This window comes from Zonotrichia albicollis, chromosome 8, assembly GCF_047830755.1.
Source record: "Zonotrichia albicollis isolate bZonAlb1 chromosome 8, bZonAlb1.hap1, whole genome shotgun sequence".
In the NCBI taxonomy this organism is placed as follows: Eukaryota; Metazoa; Chordata; class Aves; order Passeriformes; family Passerellidae; genus Zonotrichia; species Zonotrichia albicollis.
In genome coordinates, this window is record NC_133826.1 from 22,344,866 (window position 1) to 22,364,204 (window position 19,339).

The 19,339-nt window shown below is 38.6% G+C and overlaps 1 protein-coding gene across 5 annotated transcripts in view; it reads left to right on the top strand.

The window, feature by feature from the left end:
• DENND1B (DENN domain containing 1B) overlaps nucleotides 1-19,339 on the top strand; it is a 207,112-nt gene that overhangs the window by 76,108 nt on the left and 111,665 nt on the right. For all 5 annotated transcript variants that reach the window (XM_074546242.1, XM_074546244.1, XM_026793472.2 and 2 more), the window contains exon 3: nucleotides 7,529-7,572. In XM_074546242.1, coding sequence (XP_074402343.1) covers nucleotides 7,529-7,572 — 44 coding nt within the window. The remainder of the gene's footprint in view (nucleotides 1-7,528; nucleotides 7,573-19,339) is intronic.

Consider the following 19,339-nt stretch of genomic DNA (forward strand, 5'->3'; position numbering starts at 1 on the left):
GCAGCTCTGAAGGAGATGTCAAGTTGTGGCTAGAGCTTTTAACCATCTCTCTGCCTGTAAAAGAGTAAGAAGTACTTATTTCCTAGTTCAAGTGCCTTACAGACAGGGAAATCTGAGAGACTGGAGGAAGTTTTGGGTGCAAAACCTGACAAAGTCCTATTTGTGTACAATGTACTTGGCTGAACCTTGCATGTGATTAGTTGGGAGGTCAGTATTTGCACATTGTTCTCACCTTTCTGAAAACCTTGAGCAACCTTTATCACATAAAAGTAGAATTATTTGAAAATAATTCTGTGATAAACTGTACGATCAGCAAATCCTGTGTGTGGCTTTGCAGTGTGCTGTGGAAATGTCAGATTGTCACACTTCAGTCTGGATGGTGAGCTGTTAATGCCTCAGTGGGACAGCAATGGCCAGCACTTCCAAGTTGTGGAGTTACAGTGATGGGATGGGGCTGACTGAGCTGGACCCACTGACCTCAAATGAGAGTGGTTTTTGTAGAGAGTAGAGAACATCGTGGTCTGTGTGTGTGTGGTTTTTATGAAGGGCTGAGTGACTCTTGTAGATGTGGATTGCACCTTTTTTTTCATGTGTATTAGAAACAAAATTCTGGATTTCCACAAACATGGTGTGAGCACTGGGATCTTAAAATAATCTGCTAAGTATTATGTGTTTATAGGAAGCTGTAATTAAATTCTGAGCCAACTGATAAGTCCGTGAGTAATTTGTGCTACTTGTGACTGGGAGCATTTTTCAAGCATACGTCCTACAGAAATTACTTCAGTTGCAGGTGTTATTACTGCAGTTTAAAACAGTTCCTTAGGAATAGATTCCTAATGGAAGAAAGATGTTTTTGTCCTGCCAGTAAGGTCTTTGTAATTATGTTTCTGAACCTGATAAAAAAATCACATTTCTGATTGACAAATGTGCAGTCCCAAAGACATACAAATAACAGGTACAGTGATTGTAACTGAGGCTAGTAAAGTTTTATTTTCCATTTCCCAAAGGTCACTATTTAGCGTGTTTGTTGACTCCGTTGTCATTTAATTCACACTTTATTTTCTATGAGAGAAGTTGGAAGGAAAAATGTCAAAAGTCACACACTCCAGATATCACTTTTGATGCCAGTGTGAGATGGGTACCTTCGATGCCTAAATAATTTTTCAAAGTGAGGCATAAGCTTTGCAATCAGTTGAAGACAAGGCAGAGGCCACTGGTGTGGGTGAGGGAGAAGGGACAGGAGACACTGGGTTGCTGTGCTGTGGCATATTTTGAAAGGCAAATCCCATCCAGAGACCCTGAAGAATCTCAGTGCATTTATATATAGCAGGAAAAACTGGCAAAAACAATTATTGCAACTTGTTGATATTTTTCTGTAACTGATGCTGTCAAGGATGTTGACATTTTTGTCTTGTTCGTTTGCTGAAGTAGGAACTGTTTGAAATTGTGGAGGCAGTTAAGGAAGTCTCACTTGTGAGTCAAGTGTGAGTAAAAGAGTTGATGGTGCTGGATGGTTAAGATTTGATACAGCTTTGTAAATACAATTTCTTTTGCTTCATGATTTGTATAAAAGTGTACTTTAAGGTATTTTCTGTAGTGGCACCTTCATTTGCATAGTATCTTTAATCTGACAGGTTTTAGGCGCTGGAGAAGTTAGTAGCTGTTCCTTAGTTTTAGCTTTTTAAAATCAAATTGCTTCGATGTATTTTTCTCTTGCTCTTTCTTTTGGTTACTGATGCTTGGAAAATACTGTAACTCCCTTCTTCTCCCCTTTTCCATGGCATCCTGCTCCTCTTCCTCCTGCTCCTGGCTGGTGCTCCACTTTGATCCCCAAACCAGGGAGCTGAAGACCACTGTCCCTTCTGGCAGCAGGGCCTCCCATTCTACTCCATTTTTGGCACTTCATGTATGAAATTGTGAACAGGCAAATTTTAATATGATATACAGAAATCTTTTTTTGCAAGAAGTTACTGTTTTATGTGAATGCTGCTTTTTTCATCAGATGACTTCATCTGTAAAAATCCTTGGGTTGCACATTATAGTTCATCTCTTATTTTGTTTCTGAATCACTGTTGTAGTGATTTGGTTGAGTATTAAATTCTATATCGATACAAAAGCTAGAATCACTAGAATTAATGTTGAGTGTTTCTGGAAAATTATTTTAGGTATGTAAGAGACCTTTGTGTTTGAACAATAGCAGTATCATAAACTTAGAGAATTAATTTTTTATTGCTGAAAACTACTTTGTCTAACAAAGTCCATTCTATGTAGTGTCTAAATGTGTGTTTATCAAGCTGTTCCCTGAGATAATGATTGTAGTTAATAAATCTGAAATTATCTTTCTCATGTTCACATAATGTGGACAAAAAAATGTGGCATTTGTTTTTTCCAGACAAGAAAGAGGAACAGTCTGCAATAAGTTTTGCTTTGCTACCTTCCTTTCCCTCATTTTATTTCTTTCCCACCCCCTTAACTCCTGGCCCCAGTCTCTTCTTTCCTTTCTGCTCTGACAGCTTTTTTCCAATGAAAATCTGTACAGCATCAGAGAAAATATAACTGGAGGAATACTGAGCAGATATCCAGTCCATTCCTCTGTCCCAAGCATGACCAACTCTGGCAGTCTTTATTCTGCTCAGTGCAACCAACAGGGATGAAGATTCCTTCTCTCTCCAGAATAATGGACTCCTTAGTTAATCTGTTTCATTTTACCTTAGCTGTGTTTCCCTGTCTGAAATATTCTCTTGCTATCCAAGAGAATTTCCCAAGATCATGTTTCTCAGCATGTGTTGGTAATTTCTGTTCCATTGCCGAATTGAATGTGTGCTTATTACCTTATCCTATTGTATTTTTGTGTGGCATTTATAATCTGCAAGCTTGATGATTTTGAAGAGTATTTTTAGAGTGTATTTAACTTGTCAGTTTTGGGGAAGATTACAAGCCAGAAGACATTCTTTTTTTTTTTTTTCATAGTTTAGAATGTACTTCTTTGCTAGTCTACTCTGTCATGAGAAATAGTACCTTTGTATTTTCTTCAGTTTGTTACAGAAGTTAAACTGTGTTAGAAGTTGTTTTCCTGAAAATACAGATGACATGCTTTATGACCTTGTCTCTACAGGAATAGGTTTTTGGAGAGAAATTACCTTGAGAATCTGCATATGTTTTCCTTTTGTCTTAGTGGGTGTCATAGTTGCCTGCATTTATCTTCTGGAGCAGTTCTAGATTACATCTTGAATACAATTTTTTTAAGCATTGCACATGACTTGCTTTTTCTCGTTGTAATTATACTGCATTCTTTTGGTACCTCAGCAAACCGTTCCATGATTGTCTCTCATCTGGCTAGTACCAAGGGAGATGTCCTTTCCAAAGCTGTAGGATATTTAGCAAAGGAATGTTCAAGTGTCACTGGCAGGTGCTGAGATTTCTGTCCTGGATGTTGTAGGCATAGAAAACGTGATGTTTTACATGAAAATATCCATTTACACATGCAACAGTATATAGACATTTATGCATGCACCACACAAACTGTTTTATGTGTGCACTTGACAATTTCCTTTTACTACTACATTTACTTAGAATTGATGCAAAACATTTGTCCTGAAAAGTCTGTTAGAAAAAGTGAATGAGGAGAAACTCAGTAGTTCCTCAGCTGACTACAACAACAGAGCGGTTTCTGAGCGGTTCTCATCCTCTCACCCATAAAATCAGCATAAAATTGACCTAACATTGCCAGATCAGACAGAGTATCTGGAAAGTAATCCTCAGGGAAAAGAAAACTCAGTCTTTGTAAACCTGAGGATACCATGCATGCAGTTGCAGAATTGGATTATACTTTCTCTTTTTATTTCTGAATCAGTACCCTTTTGTTTCTTCTTCTGCAGCCCTTTTGAGAAGTTGTCCCAAAGATGTGTCAGATGCTTCCTGAGCCTAGCTCCAAAAGCAGAAACCAACATAATCTTTTGAAAAAACCTCCAATCTCAGACTTGGATAATTATCATAAAATCCTGAGGCTTTTTATAGGTGTTAGGGTTTGGCTTCAGAGAGTAAAGGCATAAAAAGAATATAGTAACTTTCCTTTTTGAAGCACAAGTCACATCAGATTTTCTTACTTAATAAATGTATGGCAAGTACCTACTAAAATAACCAGTTAAAAGCCAGTAATAACAGCTGCAAAACCCAGCTCAAAGCAGTGGGACAAGTCTTGAAGGCGTGTAATTTTTGCTGAGTGTAGCACCAAATGTTTGTCTTGGATTGAATTAGGAATTTTTTTAATGTTGGCTCTTTTTTGTTTTCATGAAGGAGTATAAAAAGCATTGTTCTTCCTGTTTAGATCACATGAATTTAATTATCCTCTCATGATATAAATATCTGTTCATGATAGAAAAGTAAATGTTGTTATACCTATAGTTGAGTGAACTAGAATTTACTTTAGATTTGTGTTTACCATTTCAGGTGAGGCTGGAGTAGTATGACAGCCTTAGTATGAAGTGAAGACGACAAGATGAGCAGGACACTAAATTCAAGTTTTAGGGGTTTTTCATCTGTTGTGATATCAGGGCACCAAAAGAACTTATTGTAGCTGTTGGTCTTGTTGTCTGTAGATAAAGGGTGGCCCTGTGAAATGCTGTTAGCTCTGTTGGCACCTCATTAATGTGTAAATTTTACCCATGTTTTGACCCGAGCCCAAAGTTTTGCTTAATTCTGAGATTGTACTTTGCTCATGACTCTGACCTTTTAAAATAACGCCTGGAGGTTTTGCTATTGAGATCTGCTTCCTATTTACATTTGCACTAAGGAGAGTGAACAAAAGAAATTACATTTCTGTCAGATTTCAGAAACCTCAATGATTTTGTTACTGTGTTACTAAAGCATTCGCTATACTGACTGTTTCTCATGTAACTGTAGTTCACATCTGCCAGAATCATCGGCCTGGCTTGGCTGCTGGTAGGAGGCGATGCTGCTGAGCTCCTGGCTGGCGATGCTCCGGCAGCCTGGCCTCGCCGCAGAGCGGTCCCCTCACCTCCTCGCAGGCCACAGGCTGGGTTTTGCAATAGAGGCAACTATAAATGGTACTGCAAGCTTGGGAAGTTGTGAACAAGAAATGGGTGATAAGAAACGGAACTAGAGGCAGCTGGTAACCAGCTTGTATTGCACGAGCTGGAGCAAATGCTTGATGCTGGAGTGCTGCCGCATGAAGCAGGCCTGCTTTTTTCTCACCACAAGTCCCTATTCCCCAGTTTTTCTTCCTTTTTTTCTGGTGCAAACCCAATGGTTTTGGGGAACTGATCTAGTTAATGCTGCCATGGAAAGTTTCAGACAGTTGGTTTGATCTCGGTCAGTTCCCTCATCTGTAGCTGTGACAGTCTGCACCAGCAGGAGACAGACAGTGCTACAGCTTCACCAACAAGTACCTGGGAGTGGGAGTGCAGAGGGATTGCTCTTTCAAAGAGAAATTGATGCTTGAAATGTTTGTGGACATAAGGCATTAGATTTACAAGCTCTGTGGAAGTATTTTTTGGATTCTGCAAGTTTTTAGTGCTTTTGAGCAAGTAATTTATAAGTTACTTAACATCGAGTATTTGATACATTACTGTACTTGCTGCTCTTTGGATTTATCAGGGATAATTGTTGATATGTAGCTGCTTTCCTTTTCATGATACTAATTTGGAATAAAAGCAACAGTTCCTTTACAGGATAGTCAAACTGCTCTTGTACCTGATCATTATAGAGATTTGTTTGCAATTTAAATATGCACAAAATAGATCAGGACAAAAAGGTCTTTGTTATAAGTATTTATTTGCTCTCATATTCTTATAAACTTAGTATCTTATGTCTTGTTTTGTATCTGCCTTCAAAAGTTCTTCATTACTACTCCCTGTAGTAATGGAGGAAGATTCATTGTGCAAAATACGCATATTTTATTAAATAATAGCTGTAGAACCCTTCCTGGATGTTCTTAGGAGAAAAAATAAGCTTGTCCAACAAGTAGAGTCAAATGCCTCAATTTTTATAGAACATCTCACTCAGATTTGGATTGGATACAAATTAGGTTTAAATTGCATTGAGTTGATTAACAAGTTCAATTTTGTAACACATTTGAAATGTTCTCCTGTGGGTTTAAGATCTGGCCTGGGATCGAGGGGAGTGCTGATTTGGGTCTCCAGCTCCTGGTGGCTGGGCCAGCAGCAAATGTACACACATGCGACACCTCTGTGCTGAACAGCAGGATTTGAGATCAGAAGCGGGGAATGACACCACCAGCAGTGGCATTTCCCTTCTTATTAAACCTCCAGTTTGCACCAGCAAACATCTATGGGGCCTGAAGAAGAGTAGAAACCTCTGTACATTGCCAAGAGTGGAAAACCCGGTGGTTCTGATGTCAAACCTAGCAATGAGAAGGACGTTTCTGAGTTACCACATAGTGATGGTATTAGAGCCTGAAGTGGAAATCTGAAAAGTTTCCCAGACACTGGCTCCTTGGAGGACAGGGATCCAGCAGCTCCTGGGACAGACAAGAGGTGGCAGTTCCCATCAGGCGGTGTCCTGGCACTCACTGTTGCTTCTCTTCTGTTTTCCTGCCCTCAGGCACCCCGAGCTGCTGCTGGCCGTGTGGTCAGTGGCGCAGCTGGGACATGAGCAGGAATTGGAGAGCTCTGCCTCTGGTCCAGCTCTGGCACTGCCCTGGGTCTCCCTGGCAGGAAGGCGGATAATTTCACTTTGGGCAGGTGGACAAACATCGCTGCTAATCTGTTGTTTAGAAGCCTGTGAGGCTTCGTGGGTGTTTGTGGCCGTGTAACAGTAGCACCTGGGGAAGGGTTTGTGTCAAAGGACATTAACAGCTTGGGCGGGGGGAGGCAGGATGAAGCTCATGGTTTGTGTTTTTGTTGAAAGGTTATGGTTCCAATCCTTGTGACAGAGGCTTTCAAAACAATATTAAGTTCAGACTAATATGTAGCCTAAATAACGGATTATTTTTATAATTAGCAGTTTACAAGTGGTTAGTGAAAACTTCGACGTATTGAAATGCTGGTTTTAAATGGGTCTGAGCAGAAAATGCTGAACCATGCACCCCAACTCCGTGCATTGGGAGTGCTGGTTACATTGGTACTATCTTTAAAACCACAAAGGATGTTTTTCTGTACTTTCATAAAGGCCTTTTTTTCCCATCTTATAATTTTCTGTTCTTTTTTCCTGGGATGAAAAGAGGTTTTCTATCTCTTTATTTCTTAATTGAATTAAAAAGAGAAAATTAAATGTGCTTAAAGAATGAGATATTTCAGGAATAAAGAATTGAATATTAAGAGTTCTGTACATTATAACCTGCTGCCATATGTAAAACAATAAACATGCACTTTCATAAATATGAAATAAGTCTTTTAATAATCCAGTATCTTCCTTAGTTTTTAGATATATTTTTGCACTTGCCGCAAAGCTTGACGCTAAGCTGACCCTCTCTTTAATATTAATGTACCCTGACTGTAATACTCTGTTCCTTTGCCTCTGATTAATGCTGTCTGTCAATTATTTACAGATCCAGTGGTACTGTGGAAGTTCCCGGAGGACTTTGGAGACCAGGTTGGAAACATGCGATTGAACTTTTTTTTATGTTAGAATAATAATAAAAAAGCTCTTCTGTTCAGCTGTGGAGAGGCAGATGCTAATGATAACAGGGTGGAAGCCTTCACCCAACTGGTGGCTTGGTGATTAGATTGCCTCTGTGACAGGAATACTCAACAGCAGTTGTAGAGCGTGGAATGTCATGCTAATTCTCTGTATCACCTTATTTTTGATATAGAGTATTTTACCAGGTGGTCCTGTTGGACATGTTGGTTTTTTATCCGTTTTGGGATTGAAAATGTGGGAAAAACTATCAATAAAACTTTGCTGAACATTGATGTTATAAAAAAACCACCAGATCAAAACAATTGAAGAGCTACCCATGTATGTCCTCTTAACATGTGCATTCTATTCCTTTAATCCTTTTCAATGCAAGATTTTAGGTAGTTATTTAATAATATTTTAGAGATAGCCGAGTTTTTTGCTTGGGGAAAAAAAATTCTCAGTCTCTTATAAGAGACTGATCTAAAGTTACTGATTCTGAAAGCGCGAAAATCCTATGTTCTATCTATAATTAATCCTCAAAGGAAAGTTTATACATGCAGGACTGATGGATTATTTCACTGTTTGTAATGACAGCAAACTATTAATTAGTATTGGGTTTGGGTTTTTTGCCCCATGACTATGTTATGAAAGTTATTAATATTAAAATCTAATGAAATTACTAAATTTTATTATTTCAGCAACTTCTGCAAGAGTTTCTTGCATGGAAATATTTTTATTTTCATAAAAGAAAATTCATATAGCAACAAAAATAATAAATATCTCTGTCCCACCCAATGGCTTCTTTGCCTCTTGTTTTTATACTAATATTGTGGCAAGCATATTCTTCATTGGTAATATCACCACAGTGGATGATCTGGAAGTCTTGTTGTACAGCAGGTGTTGATAAATTGTTCATTTTTTTTTAATCAATAGTACAAGATTCTATAAAGACAGCTATAAGGTGATTCATGATGAAAGGAATAAATATACAAACATAGAAAGCAGGATGTGTGGTTAGGGAATAGCATCAGTCAGAAATGTGCAGCCTGTAAAACAGTGACAAATGAGCAAAGTGTGTTGTTATATGTTCTCAGCTAGGCATTCAGCAAGTTTTGATAATTATCCTGGCTGCAGCATGATCGTCTTCATTGTCATTTAAATTCTTTTTTTTCTAGTTGGTTTTGTTCTTTTTCCCTAAGAAAGACTTGATCTTAAAAAAAAAAAAGAGAAATTATGTATGAAGAAAAATGGGAGCTTATTCAGGAAGTCGAAGGTTATTCAAAGAACAGCTGGTGTAGAAAAATGATTAGAAGATGAAGCCCACTAAAGATGGAGGGGAATCCTACAAAGATGCAGTAGACATACCTAATCTATAAACACCAGAGGCCTCAGGCAGTACTCTGCCTTTGGGCTCTGATAAACCTGTGCCTGCACACTGTGTCTCAGTTGTGTAGGGTCTTTGGCATTTCAAGTAAATTGCTTGTGTTCCTGGAAAAAAGAGTATTTTAATCCTCCTTGCAAGGGAAATTTTCCTATTAGAACCGCTGGATTTAAACAGAATATACAGCAGCTTCTGAAGCAAACCCCTGAGCCAATTCATGAAGTGAAATCAGGAGAAGCCTTCTCTGCATGTGTGTGTGCACTTTGAATTGGGTAGGTTAGGATTGGAGACCTGAGTATCCACCAGATTTAATTTCTGTAAAAATCAAAACCCCACTAAAACTACCAGGGCTAATTTCCATCAAAGTTTGTGGGGAAAATGTTAAAGGAAAAAAAAAGAAAGAAAAGAAGAAGAATATTCTCTGTTCTGTTTTTCAGTCATTTCTATTTTAAATGTAAAATGTGTGAGTTAGTTTTGGATGTATCCCAAAGAATCATCTTTCCTAAAATTGAAGGGCTGTCTGTTTGCACAGTGATGTGATAACAGTGGGCAAAATATTTTCCTCTCTTCCTGAATTTTTCTACAGTTTATCATGTCACCTTTTTGTTGCTTTCATAATGCAAAGAGAACTTGTCTAAGCCATTTTGACATTTTCTTCCTCTTTCTCACATTTCTCCTCTAAGTATGCCTGAACTTCCCAGTGCTTGCTCTTCTCAAATCTTCTGTTTTATTTCTGCCCTACCATTTTCTTTGATCTGTTCAATATTCTTTTGGTGCAATTTTTTCTTAAATATTGTCTTTCCAAACTCATGTTTTGTTAAACATGTGATCTGTTGTGGATGGGATGTAGCAATTGGAGTTGATCAGGAGGAAGACAAGACCAGGAATTTGTCATAATTACTTACAGTCTGTCAAGTAAAGGAAATATTAAGGTGTGGTTTTGGTACCACAAAGGAATTTGCAGGATTCATTGTTGACTTCCTTATCTGCCCTGACTGCAGGGAAACCACTTATTTTCTCTCTGGTAACTCCTCAGATGCCAGAATAAGAAGGAAAAGAGAAAAACACAGTAGGGAAGGAAAAGAAGTAATGCTTCCAGGCATTAAATGAAAACGCTTCTCTTTGCCAGGAGTGTTCAGAAAGTGTTTTTGCCTTTTTTTTTTTTAATTTTATTTTATTGTTTGAGGTCGGTGTAGTTCCATTTTTAGTAACTCTCAAAACTGTCAATGAAAAAATGAACTCATGCTGGTTAGAATTCAGAGTACAAAGAGCCACACTACCATTTCAAAGGAAGTATTTATTAAAAGTGCTTCAAGAGCCAGAAGAACTAATCTGTTTGAGACATCTTAGAGTTACAAGTTACTGTTGTACTGGCATTAGTGCTATAAAAATGAGTTTGACAATGTGGAAAAAGTTGTGAATCATCTCAGCACCGCAGAAAAAAATGTGAAGATTTCTGATTTGAGCATATATAGGTCTTCTGTGGTTATCCTCCAGTGCTCAAATTTGGATAAAGAATGAGCTGTAGCCATTTAATGGGATATTTTTTTCCTTTAAAATGAATTTTGAATGTATATTCCTAGAGGCACTGTCTTGTTGTATGTTCAAATAGCCCCTTCATGCAAAATTTCCCATTATAAAAGATCAGTATATTTTTAATCTTGAAATTTCTATTTTGTTTATTCAGACTGGTGAAACTAGAGTTTAATTTCAGCCTTACAAGCCCATTTTTAAATCAAAGGCTGAAGAAAAAATATTAATGCTGTGATATCTGGAAAAAAAAATCTACTTGTTTTTAAGGAAAAAGTATTTTAAGGGCTTTAGAAAAGCAGCCCAAATGAAAACAACACCTTGGCTTCCAAACTGAAGTACTTGCTGGCTGTTGAAGAAGAAAACACATTTCTGCAGCAGCTGATGTTGCCCAGCAGAGCTGCGATCTCCTGATGCTGGCTTGTCTGCTCGTGGCAGTGCAGTCCGCAGCAAAACCCTACTGATGTCACAGTGTCCAGATGTCTACACTGTGGCTCTGTTCGTGTCTGTTCAGCAAATAAAAACACTGACACTCCCATCAGCTTCCATGAGTTGAAACATTGCTGGGAAAAGAGTGGTGTTGGCACAAGGAAGGAGGAGAGCACAGTGCTGACAGCAGCAGCAGCAGGTGGTGCCTGGGCAAGAGGTGGCACTGCCTTCTATGTTGGCTTTGGGGCATGTGAGGTCAAACATTTCTTACTAATTTAGTAATTACAGGTATGTGGGGCATTATTTTTAGCTGTGTGAGAATTCAGTAGCTTTTTAATCTGACCACCTATTGATCTAAAGTGATTTCTACCTGTAGTATGTGGTGTCCATTGAATAGTTCTCATTCTTTGCCCCTCTAATTACATAATATTTTCTGATTTCAGCCTGCAACTTCTCTGCTGCTGAAAACCATCTCACTAGGAAGATGACACACAAATAGCCAAATTGAGATGGTCTTAACAGAATCCACTTTAGTACTAAACATGACAAGGGGTTATTAACTGAAGATGTGGGTTAAGAAGGAATTCAGACTCTGCGTTAGGCTGTTGGTTGTGTTGCAGATTTCATCCTATCTCCTCTTGCTTTCAAAGACAAGCAGTCTAAATCTGCTTTCCCATGTCACCCAAACCCTGCAGATGAGTAAGGGATATGGCATCCCACATGAGAAATCTCTGCTGTTTTCTCTGAAGTTAGGGTAATGCTCTTTATGTTACTATCATATTTTACGTAACATCTGGGTTTTAATTTTACTGTATCACATTATGCAGATGTCACCACTGAATTGTGAGCTTTATATCCTGCAGTGACCCAAACTAAAGTCTGATACTGTACATGTAAATTTACCCACTTTGTGTGAAAATATTTGTGTACATAAAGATGTACAGGTGCATATGCTGTTGTTTAAAGGATAAATCCTCAGAAGTGCCAGTGTGTTGGTCTTCCCACAGCATAGCACCAATCACATACTTGACTTTCAATGTTTGTTTTAACTACTGAAAGTTAAGCCTGGCTTAAATGAGCATCTGATTGGAGACAAAAGGCTCAGTTTCATTCAGGGTGGAATATTTCATTGAATGGATTGCGGCAGCAAATACATAAATGAGGTCACTATGAAAAAGATTATATATTTTTTTAAGATTTAAATAATAGTGCAAGTTGGCTATTTATTTTTGTTTGTTTTTTTGACTATTCTCCAGAAGCAAGCTACAATCTGTTCTCTGGGTCCAACGAATGTGTGGAAGCCAGCAGTGAGATGTGTTCCTCTGTGCTCTGTAAGAGAGCAGCAGGAGCCCAGGAGCTATGAGGCTGTTTACACTCCCTCCAAGGCTGCAGGCGTGCTGCTAGGGGATGCATCTCACCAGGCTTCTGCATGAGATGCCTTTGTTCTTGTATTCTGATGAGGCATTAAATACTCGTTTAAAAATGTTTATGTTAGCTAGATAGGTGCTTGCTTTGTGGGTTTTTTTTAATCAGGAAATCTTAAAAAGGGTTTGGTGATTTTGTTGTTTGCTTATTAATAATATGATATTTGAGTGCGTTGGTATGAGAAAAGAAGAATCAATCTAATAAGACTAGTAATTTTCAGTGATGTTTTTGTCTAAATGTTGCACATTATATTTAGTTAAGGGATATTTTCAAACTTGAATCTTTGTGGAAAGCAGTTAGCCCTGCTGAGATGATGGCAATGAGACAATTTTGTACATTGCAAGGGAGCTTTATCTGCTTAAGATAAGGTTTATCTGGTTAAGATGAAGTGGTTTTTCTGACACTTTGCATTTGGTAGACACTGTTTTTATTGAAAAATACTGTGTGTATAAGGCAGCAATGCTTTTTATCTGTGCAAATCCCGGCTGATGGATGATCAGCAGGAAAACATTCAGAGGTGTATTTATAGTTGCTAACTGCACTGTGTGAACAGAAAAGATCTGTTCAGTCCTGATAAATATTCTGTGGAACAACTGCCCACGAAGACATGCTGGGAACACCCAGAATTACCAAGGCCCTTACATCATTCAAGATGTGAATATTCCAAGATGCTTTCTCAACTTTTTCTTTTAATTCATCCCAACAGAGACAGAATAAATCCTTGAGACTTTTATTTTTTAAATTTTAAAAATTATAAAAGGGCAATATAAAAAACTTGGTATTTCCTTGAAATTTTGAGGACAGGTGGCAACATGAAGTATACTTGTTCTCAGAATTGTGGGAGTTTTGTTTTATAGAGCTTTTAAGTTAAAAATGTTGAACTTGATCAGCATATGGTACTGGCTAACCTCATCTCTACCAGCTCTTTTGTTATCTTGTTATTGTTACAGGTCTTAATGACAGTTGTAAGCCATAGTTCTGGATGCAGGGGTTAGTCCACCCTGGGGAGGAGAGAGAGAAACAGCAGTGTGGATTATGGAAATATGAATTGATCTAAAAAGCAGCTCTCTTGTAACAGAATGGGACTCAAAGAAAGACTGGGGAGAAGCTGGTGAAAAGACGATGGAATATGATGTGAAAATGATCATTTGAATGCTTTTCTTTTCATTCCCAGCTGCTGTGTTCTGGTGAAAAGGCACACATTTGTATATCTTAAGACTGGGTGAAAAAGGGCCAGATGAATGGAATTACTTGTTAGATATGTTTTCATTTTGAGTCAAATAAATTATGTGCATTTTAATAGACTGTCTGCATATGTTAGCCATTTTTTAAATCATACAGCTGTGATATTGGGGGACTACATTTTGTAGAAGTAGTTTTTTCTCTGTTTGCTCAAATAAGTATAGAATTAATATTTGACTGTCCTTCAGATATTCTCTATCAGCCTATTGAAAATAATTGTTACTGATTTGGATTATTTCAAAGCCAAATCAGATTCCAGCCTATGGTGATGTGCCAAACCAAAGAAGAAAAAATTAACTGATGGTTGAAGTAGTGATGACAATCATTTGGAACATCTTCTAGAAAAACTGCCAAATTGTCATGTGTGGTGTCATTGTTGATTGACCTCAGCTGCCCTCAGAGTATTCCAGTGGAATATCCACTAATTCCTTATTCTGGGATACCTTGTACTTTCTCCTCTGCTTCCTTAATACCCTCGTTCCATTTCAGTCTTCAGTTTGTTGCCTCTCTTACTGGCAGTGTTGGTTTTGTGTCTCAGGCTTGCTCTGCTGCACTTTTAGGAACATCCTGTCCTTTCTGTATTAAGTACTGGATGTAATATTCCTGAACCCTGTGTTTGGTTCTTGGCTCTTCTGCCTTTCCGGATGATAGTTTTCTGCAGAACTCAGAGAGCTTTTGAGGTACTTTGGTTCACTATTACTGCTACACGTATTTCAAGTGTCACTTCAAATAATTTGTTGATATTTTGTTAAATAAAATACTCTTTTACATATTGCATATATTAGGAAATGGTTTGGGATCCAAGTGCATAATCCATGTGTGATGAAATCAAGGAACCAGGCAAAGAACAAGACTTGATGGGACTAAAGCCAGGAACAGGAGCAGCAGTGCAAGGGTGATTAGTGGGCTGCAGCTGGACGGATTCAGGCTACTTGGTTTGGGACCTTGGACCAGGAATAAGGGAAGGTGAAGCAGTTCCAGGCAGGTGATCAGCAAAGGAAATGCGTTAATCCATCAAAATGTAACTATTTCTGGTGCTCGTTCCTTCTGTATAAGTTTTCAAGGTCTAAGTTTGTTGTGAACTACCTGGCTGGTAGACTCTACTTGTTTTCCCCCCTAAGCAGAGATGTTGAGTTTCTGGGTTTTGTGTGTCTGTTTCTGTGTGCAGTCATTAATTAATTACAGTTGATAATGAAAAATCTACATATGAGAAATCATCTGTCTCTGAGGGTACAGTGCATGCTCATTTCTGCCCTTGAGCCTTCACTAGGCACTAATGACAATTCGAGAAAATTTACTGGGCCAGTGAACACTCACTGCACCCATTCTTGAGTTTTAAACTAAATTTTGGAAGAGGGAAGACTTCTTTCAATTGATAGAGAAGTTCTGCTGTAGGAACATGATTTCTGCTAATTTTTCAGTAAGTGTTGTGAATGCTAGTTTAGATTTATGAGTGTCTCCCCTGAGAAACACATGCGCAGTTTCCTTCTTCTGATCAAAATGAAGGAACTGAAAATCTTCTTGGCTGTAGCTGCTTGTGCTGCCTGGCTTGCTGGTGAAAGCTGCCTCCCTCCTGGTTTAGCTGTTCAGAGTTGGCTTATGCTGTATCAGAGGTCAGAGCTAAGCTGGTTGGCAGAGTGCTGAGGTGGCTGACTGATGCTCACGTGCAGCAGCACCAGCCTGCAATTGCTGCACAGTAATTGCTGGCAATAAAGCTGCCAGAGGCTTTGAGCAGGGAGCCAGAAGGCCTGGACAGGCTCAGCTGTAGATAGTGAGTGTACATGGCAATCTTCTAGAGAAAAGACACCCAGTTGTATGTCCACTGCACTTTATTTTTGGGATAATCATCTGTCTGCATTGGGTAACACTAGGGGCAAGTTAACACTTTAAATTTATGCTTGTTTCCTTCTTCCCTTTCCCTCTTTGGTCTGTAGTTGTTTCATTTTCCTTCTGTTTTTCAACACACTTGATAATATCTCAATTTAGTACTGAAAAACCATTACTGCAAGCAATTGTTACTGAGCTGCATTATGATGAAGCTTAGAATGTAACCTCTGCTGAGTGTAAAAGAAGAAATAAGTGTTTCCTTTATAAAAATGTGACAAATAATTTTATTTAAGGAATTACAATTCTAGCAGGTTCCTTAGAAGCTGATTTCCTTTCTCAGTTCCTTTTCCTTTGGCTGTAGATTGTTGTCAGAGACAAGCAAGTCAGCCCCCACATGTCATTGGTTTCAGTACCCTGTAGAAGGTGGTGTGTGGTTCCCTGACTTCCCCTGCTGCTGACCCAACCATGGGAGCCAGCATTGTCCCACAGGGCTGCACATTTAGGCGTGGATGAGCCCAGACAAGGGTTTGGCTTTTGGACTGCCTCACCTTGTTTGTCTGCATAAATCACTCTCTGCTACAGATGCTTTCTCTCAGCATGGCACGCAGGTTGTTCCTTAATTGACCTGATGCTCAGATTTCTGACTACTGAATTTCTGAATTGCCAGTGAAATCGGGATTTCTTCATGGCCTGTGCTGTGCAGTCATTTTGTGGAATAACCAGTGGGAAGTTGTGATTCTGGAAGAGCATCTCCTGGTGCTTACAAAACAGTTTCATGCCCAGCCTGAGCAGGAGCAGTCTGCAGAGCTGGTGCTGACCTCTCTGTGTACACAGTACTAGGTATTTACTGAGCAAGCCAGTTGTTCACTAAAAGCTTTGTAGACAAGGAATGGCATTCTACTATTTACAGACACTCTTTGTTTCTGAACTTGTCTTTTAAGTAACTAATGCAGTACTTAGTGAAGGAAAAATATTTGGAATATATTTGGAACAAAATATGCTTGGAATTAAAATCAATTTGAAATGCATCAAATTGCATCAGGAGTAGAGTTTATCTACTTAAATGCTTGAAATGTTATGATTTTTAAGTATATTTCATTTTCATGCTAATGCAGATAGTCATTATCTGTAATGTTCTTTTATAGTTCATTTTCCTTTTATAAATAGCCTTTCTTGGTGGCTGAGAAGGAAATCTTGCAAATAGGAGCCTTTTGACCAGAGTGTCAGCTACTCTCTACTTGTGGTATTCTTTGATACTGTTTTGCAGACATTTCTGAGACTGCAATCTTGACTTTAAAGTAATATATTGAATAGGCAGAGTTGGGTTTATTGCAGATAGGCTCAGTTCTGTCCCTTGCTGTCAGAATATTCAAAGGTGGAATGAAAAAACAACAGGTAAAACAAATAATTATGAACCAGTTTTTCAATTTGTGATTTCTTTGACAGTAATTATTTTTTCACAAGTGGTGAAACAGCATCTGAACAGGATGTGCAGGAGGTTCTCAGCACTGCTGCCAGACTTGCATCTTAACTGCTGTTGTGAGAAGGGAGAGATCTGAGAAGGTCTTGAGTGAAACAAATATTACTGTATTACTGCCTCTTTAGCTGGATGGCTTGGGGATTTTAACCTGACCTTCAGAGACTTGTATATTTGGGTTTAGAAAATGATGTCTCCTATGATTCTAGTTAAGAGAACTTCTCTGTTGAGTTCCCAGACAGTGTTAGACATGTAAAGTATTTATTAATAAACAGCCACTTTTCATCTGCATGGTGAAAGAAAGTTGTGTGCCATGCAGTGATGCTCCCTCTTTTTCCGTTTTTTTTGGGTTTTTGTTTTGTGTTTTTTTGTTTTGTTTTGTTTTTTTTTTTTTTTTTTTGCAAAATGTAATTAATTTTCTTAAAGGTAGTAAATACTCTACCACCTTTAAAATTAAATGTTGCTCACATAGTAATCTCAAAAGTGGAGATGGAAAGACATATTTCCTGTTTTTCCCAACTGTGATACTGCCTAGGGAATGATGATCTCCCTGACATGAGCCAGGGAACTGTGGGAAAACTAATTTTTTGCTATGTGGAATACTAATATTACATGTATGCTAGAGATTTGTGGTGAAGTAGTATTTATCTTGTTTTTGTTTGTCTTGCCAATAGTAGAGGTGGATAGTAACATTTGAATCTAACCTTATTCTAAGGGGAACTTTCTTTCCCCTTAGAAAGGGAAAGAAGAGCATTGTCAGTTTTAATGTTTTTATTATGAGTTCCAGAAAATTTGAAGGGTTTTTTCTTTAAGCAGGAAAATTAACCTGTGCTGAACCTCATGTTGGTTTTATTTGTAACTGAGCTCGTTATTTTAATTGAGTCCCTGTATGCTATACTGGACACACCTGTCTGAAACAGGCTTTATTTTTGTCTGCTTATGTGATGAGATTCAGGAGTAAATAGGCAAGTAGAGACTCCAAGAATTTATAATTTAGTAAAATCTCTGAATTTTAAAACTTTCTCTGTGGTAGTTTAGAAAGTCTTATGCCTCAGTCTTGTAGGACAGTGAGATTAATTGTGCAGGATTAGCTTTCCTTCTTGTGGAGTGCCTTTGAAAGCTGCTGTGAGAGCAGTAAAAAGGGTACTGCCTGGGACAGCAGCCTTAGTCTGCTCTACAGGGCAAGAACATTCTGTAGCATATCTCCAGCTGGAGTGCGCCACATCCTGGTCCTTCACTCTTCCAGTCCTTAAGGCTTTTTTCATTCCTTTTTTGTGTGTATTTAACATGCTGTTGGTTCTAAATGATGCTGCAACAATCACCTCCAAGTTCAGTCACAGGTACAGCGACCTTGGGGCCTCCACTGCCGTCTCTACGAAAGTTACTTGTTTATGTGATTTTGTTTCTCTAAGATCTGAAGCTCATCCCATTACCTTGTTGTCTAAAGTCTTCCTGTCCTGCTGCCTCATCTCTCTGTGCCCTTACCTGTGCCCTTGTTGCTGTGTAGAGCACAAAGTTACCAGACAAAGCTACTAAAAATCTTCAGCTGCCTGTCTGGCATCTTCTCCTGAAGCATGTAACTGAATGGTGGCCAGGTGGAAGCAGGAACAAGAGAAATTAAATCTAGCTGAAATTCTGTAAGTGATCTCATCCTCCTTTGCAGGTATTCAGCTTCTTAATCATTTTACACAATGGGTATTTCTCTGAATAAGCTTCTGAGTGATGCAAGCACCTTTGAAGAGCAAGTATTCTAAAGGGCTCTGTGCTTAAGTATTACGAACAACGTGATTCCTCTGAATGTCAGTCATTAGGCTGTAGGGCCTTTCCAGTTGTGGTTTACATGTTAGCCAACTAAAAGAGGATCAAAAATTGTTCTCAGCAGTGGAGTGGAATTTGTTCTGTGGGTCAAAACAATCTGTGGTTGTAAAAATGTACATGTAGCTCAGTTAAGTGGAATTTTAATCTTGCTTGAATCCATTAGTGACAATTTCTGCTACGTGGTCCAGAATCTCCTGCCTCTCTGCATGTTTGTCAGGGATGTATGAAGTGTTACGTGGCAGCTGTATTGACATAGAAAGAACTGTCAAAAACCACAGCACTATCTGCAAGTTAGTCTGAATATTGTTGGCTGGAAAGGTTAGGTCTATTTTTAGGGAGCTGCGATTGCACAAATTTTTTTATCTATCTTCTGTGAATAGAAGTGTTGCAGCAGGTGGAGCTTAGAGGGCACATCTAGGGCTCTGTGTTTTGCCACCCACACTGAGACTCCCATGTCACACAGTTGTGTTACACCCATCCTGTGGTGTCACACTGCAAATGAAATGGTGAGATGTGCACAGGACTTTTGTGGGACTGCCCTGTGGATATGAATAGCAAGACAATTAGTATTACTATGAGGTATTAATTTTTATGTAGAACAGTTTCAGGAA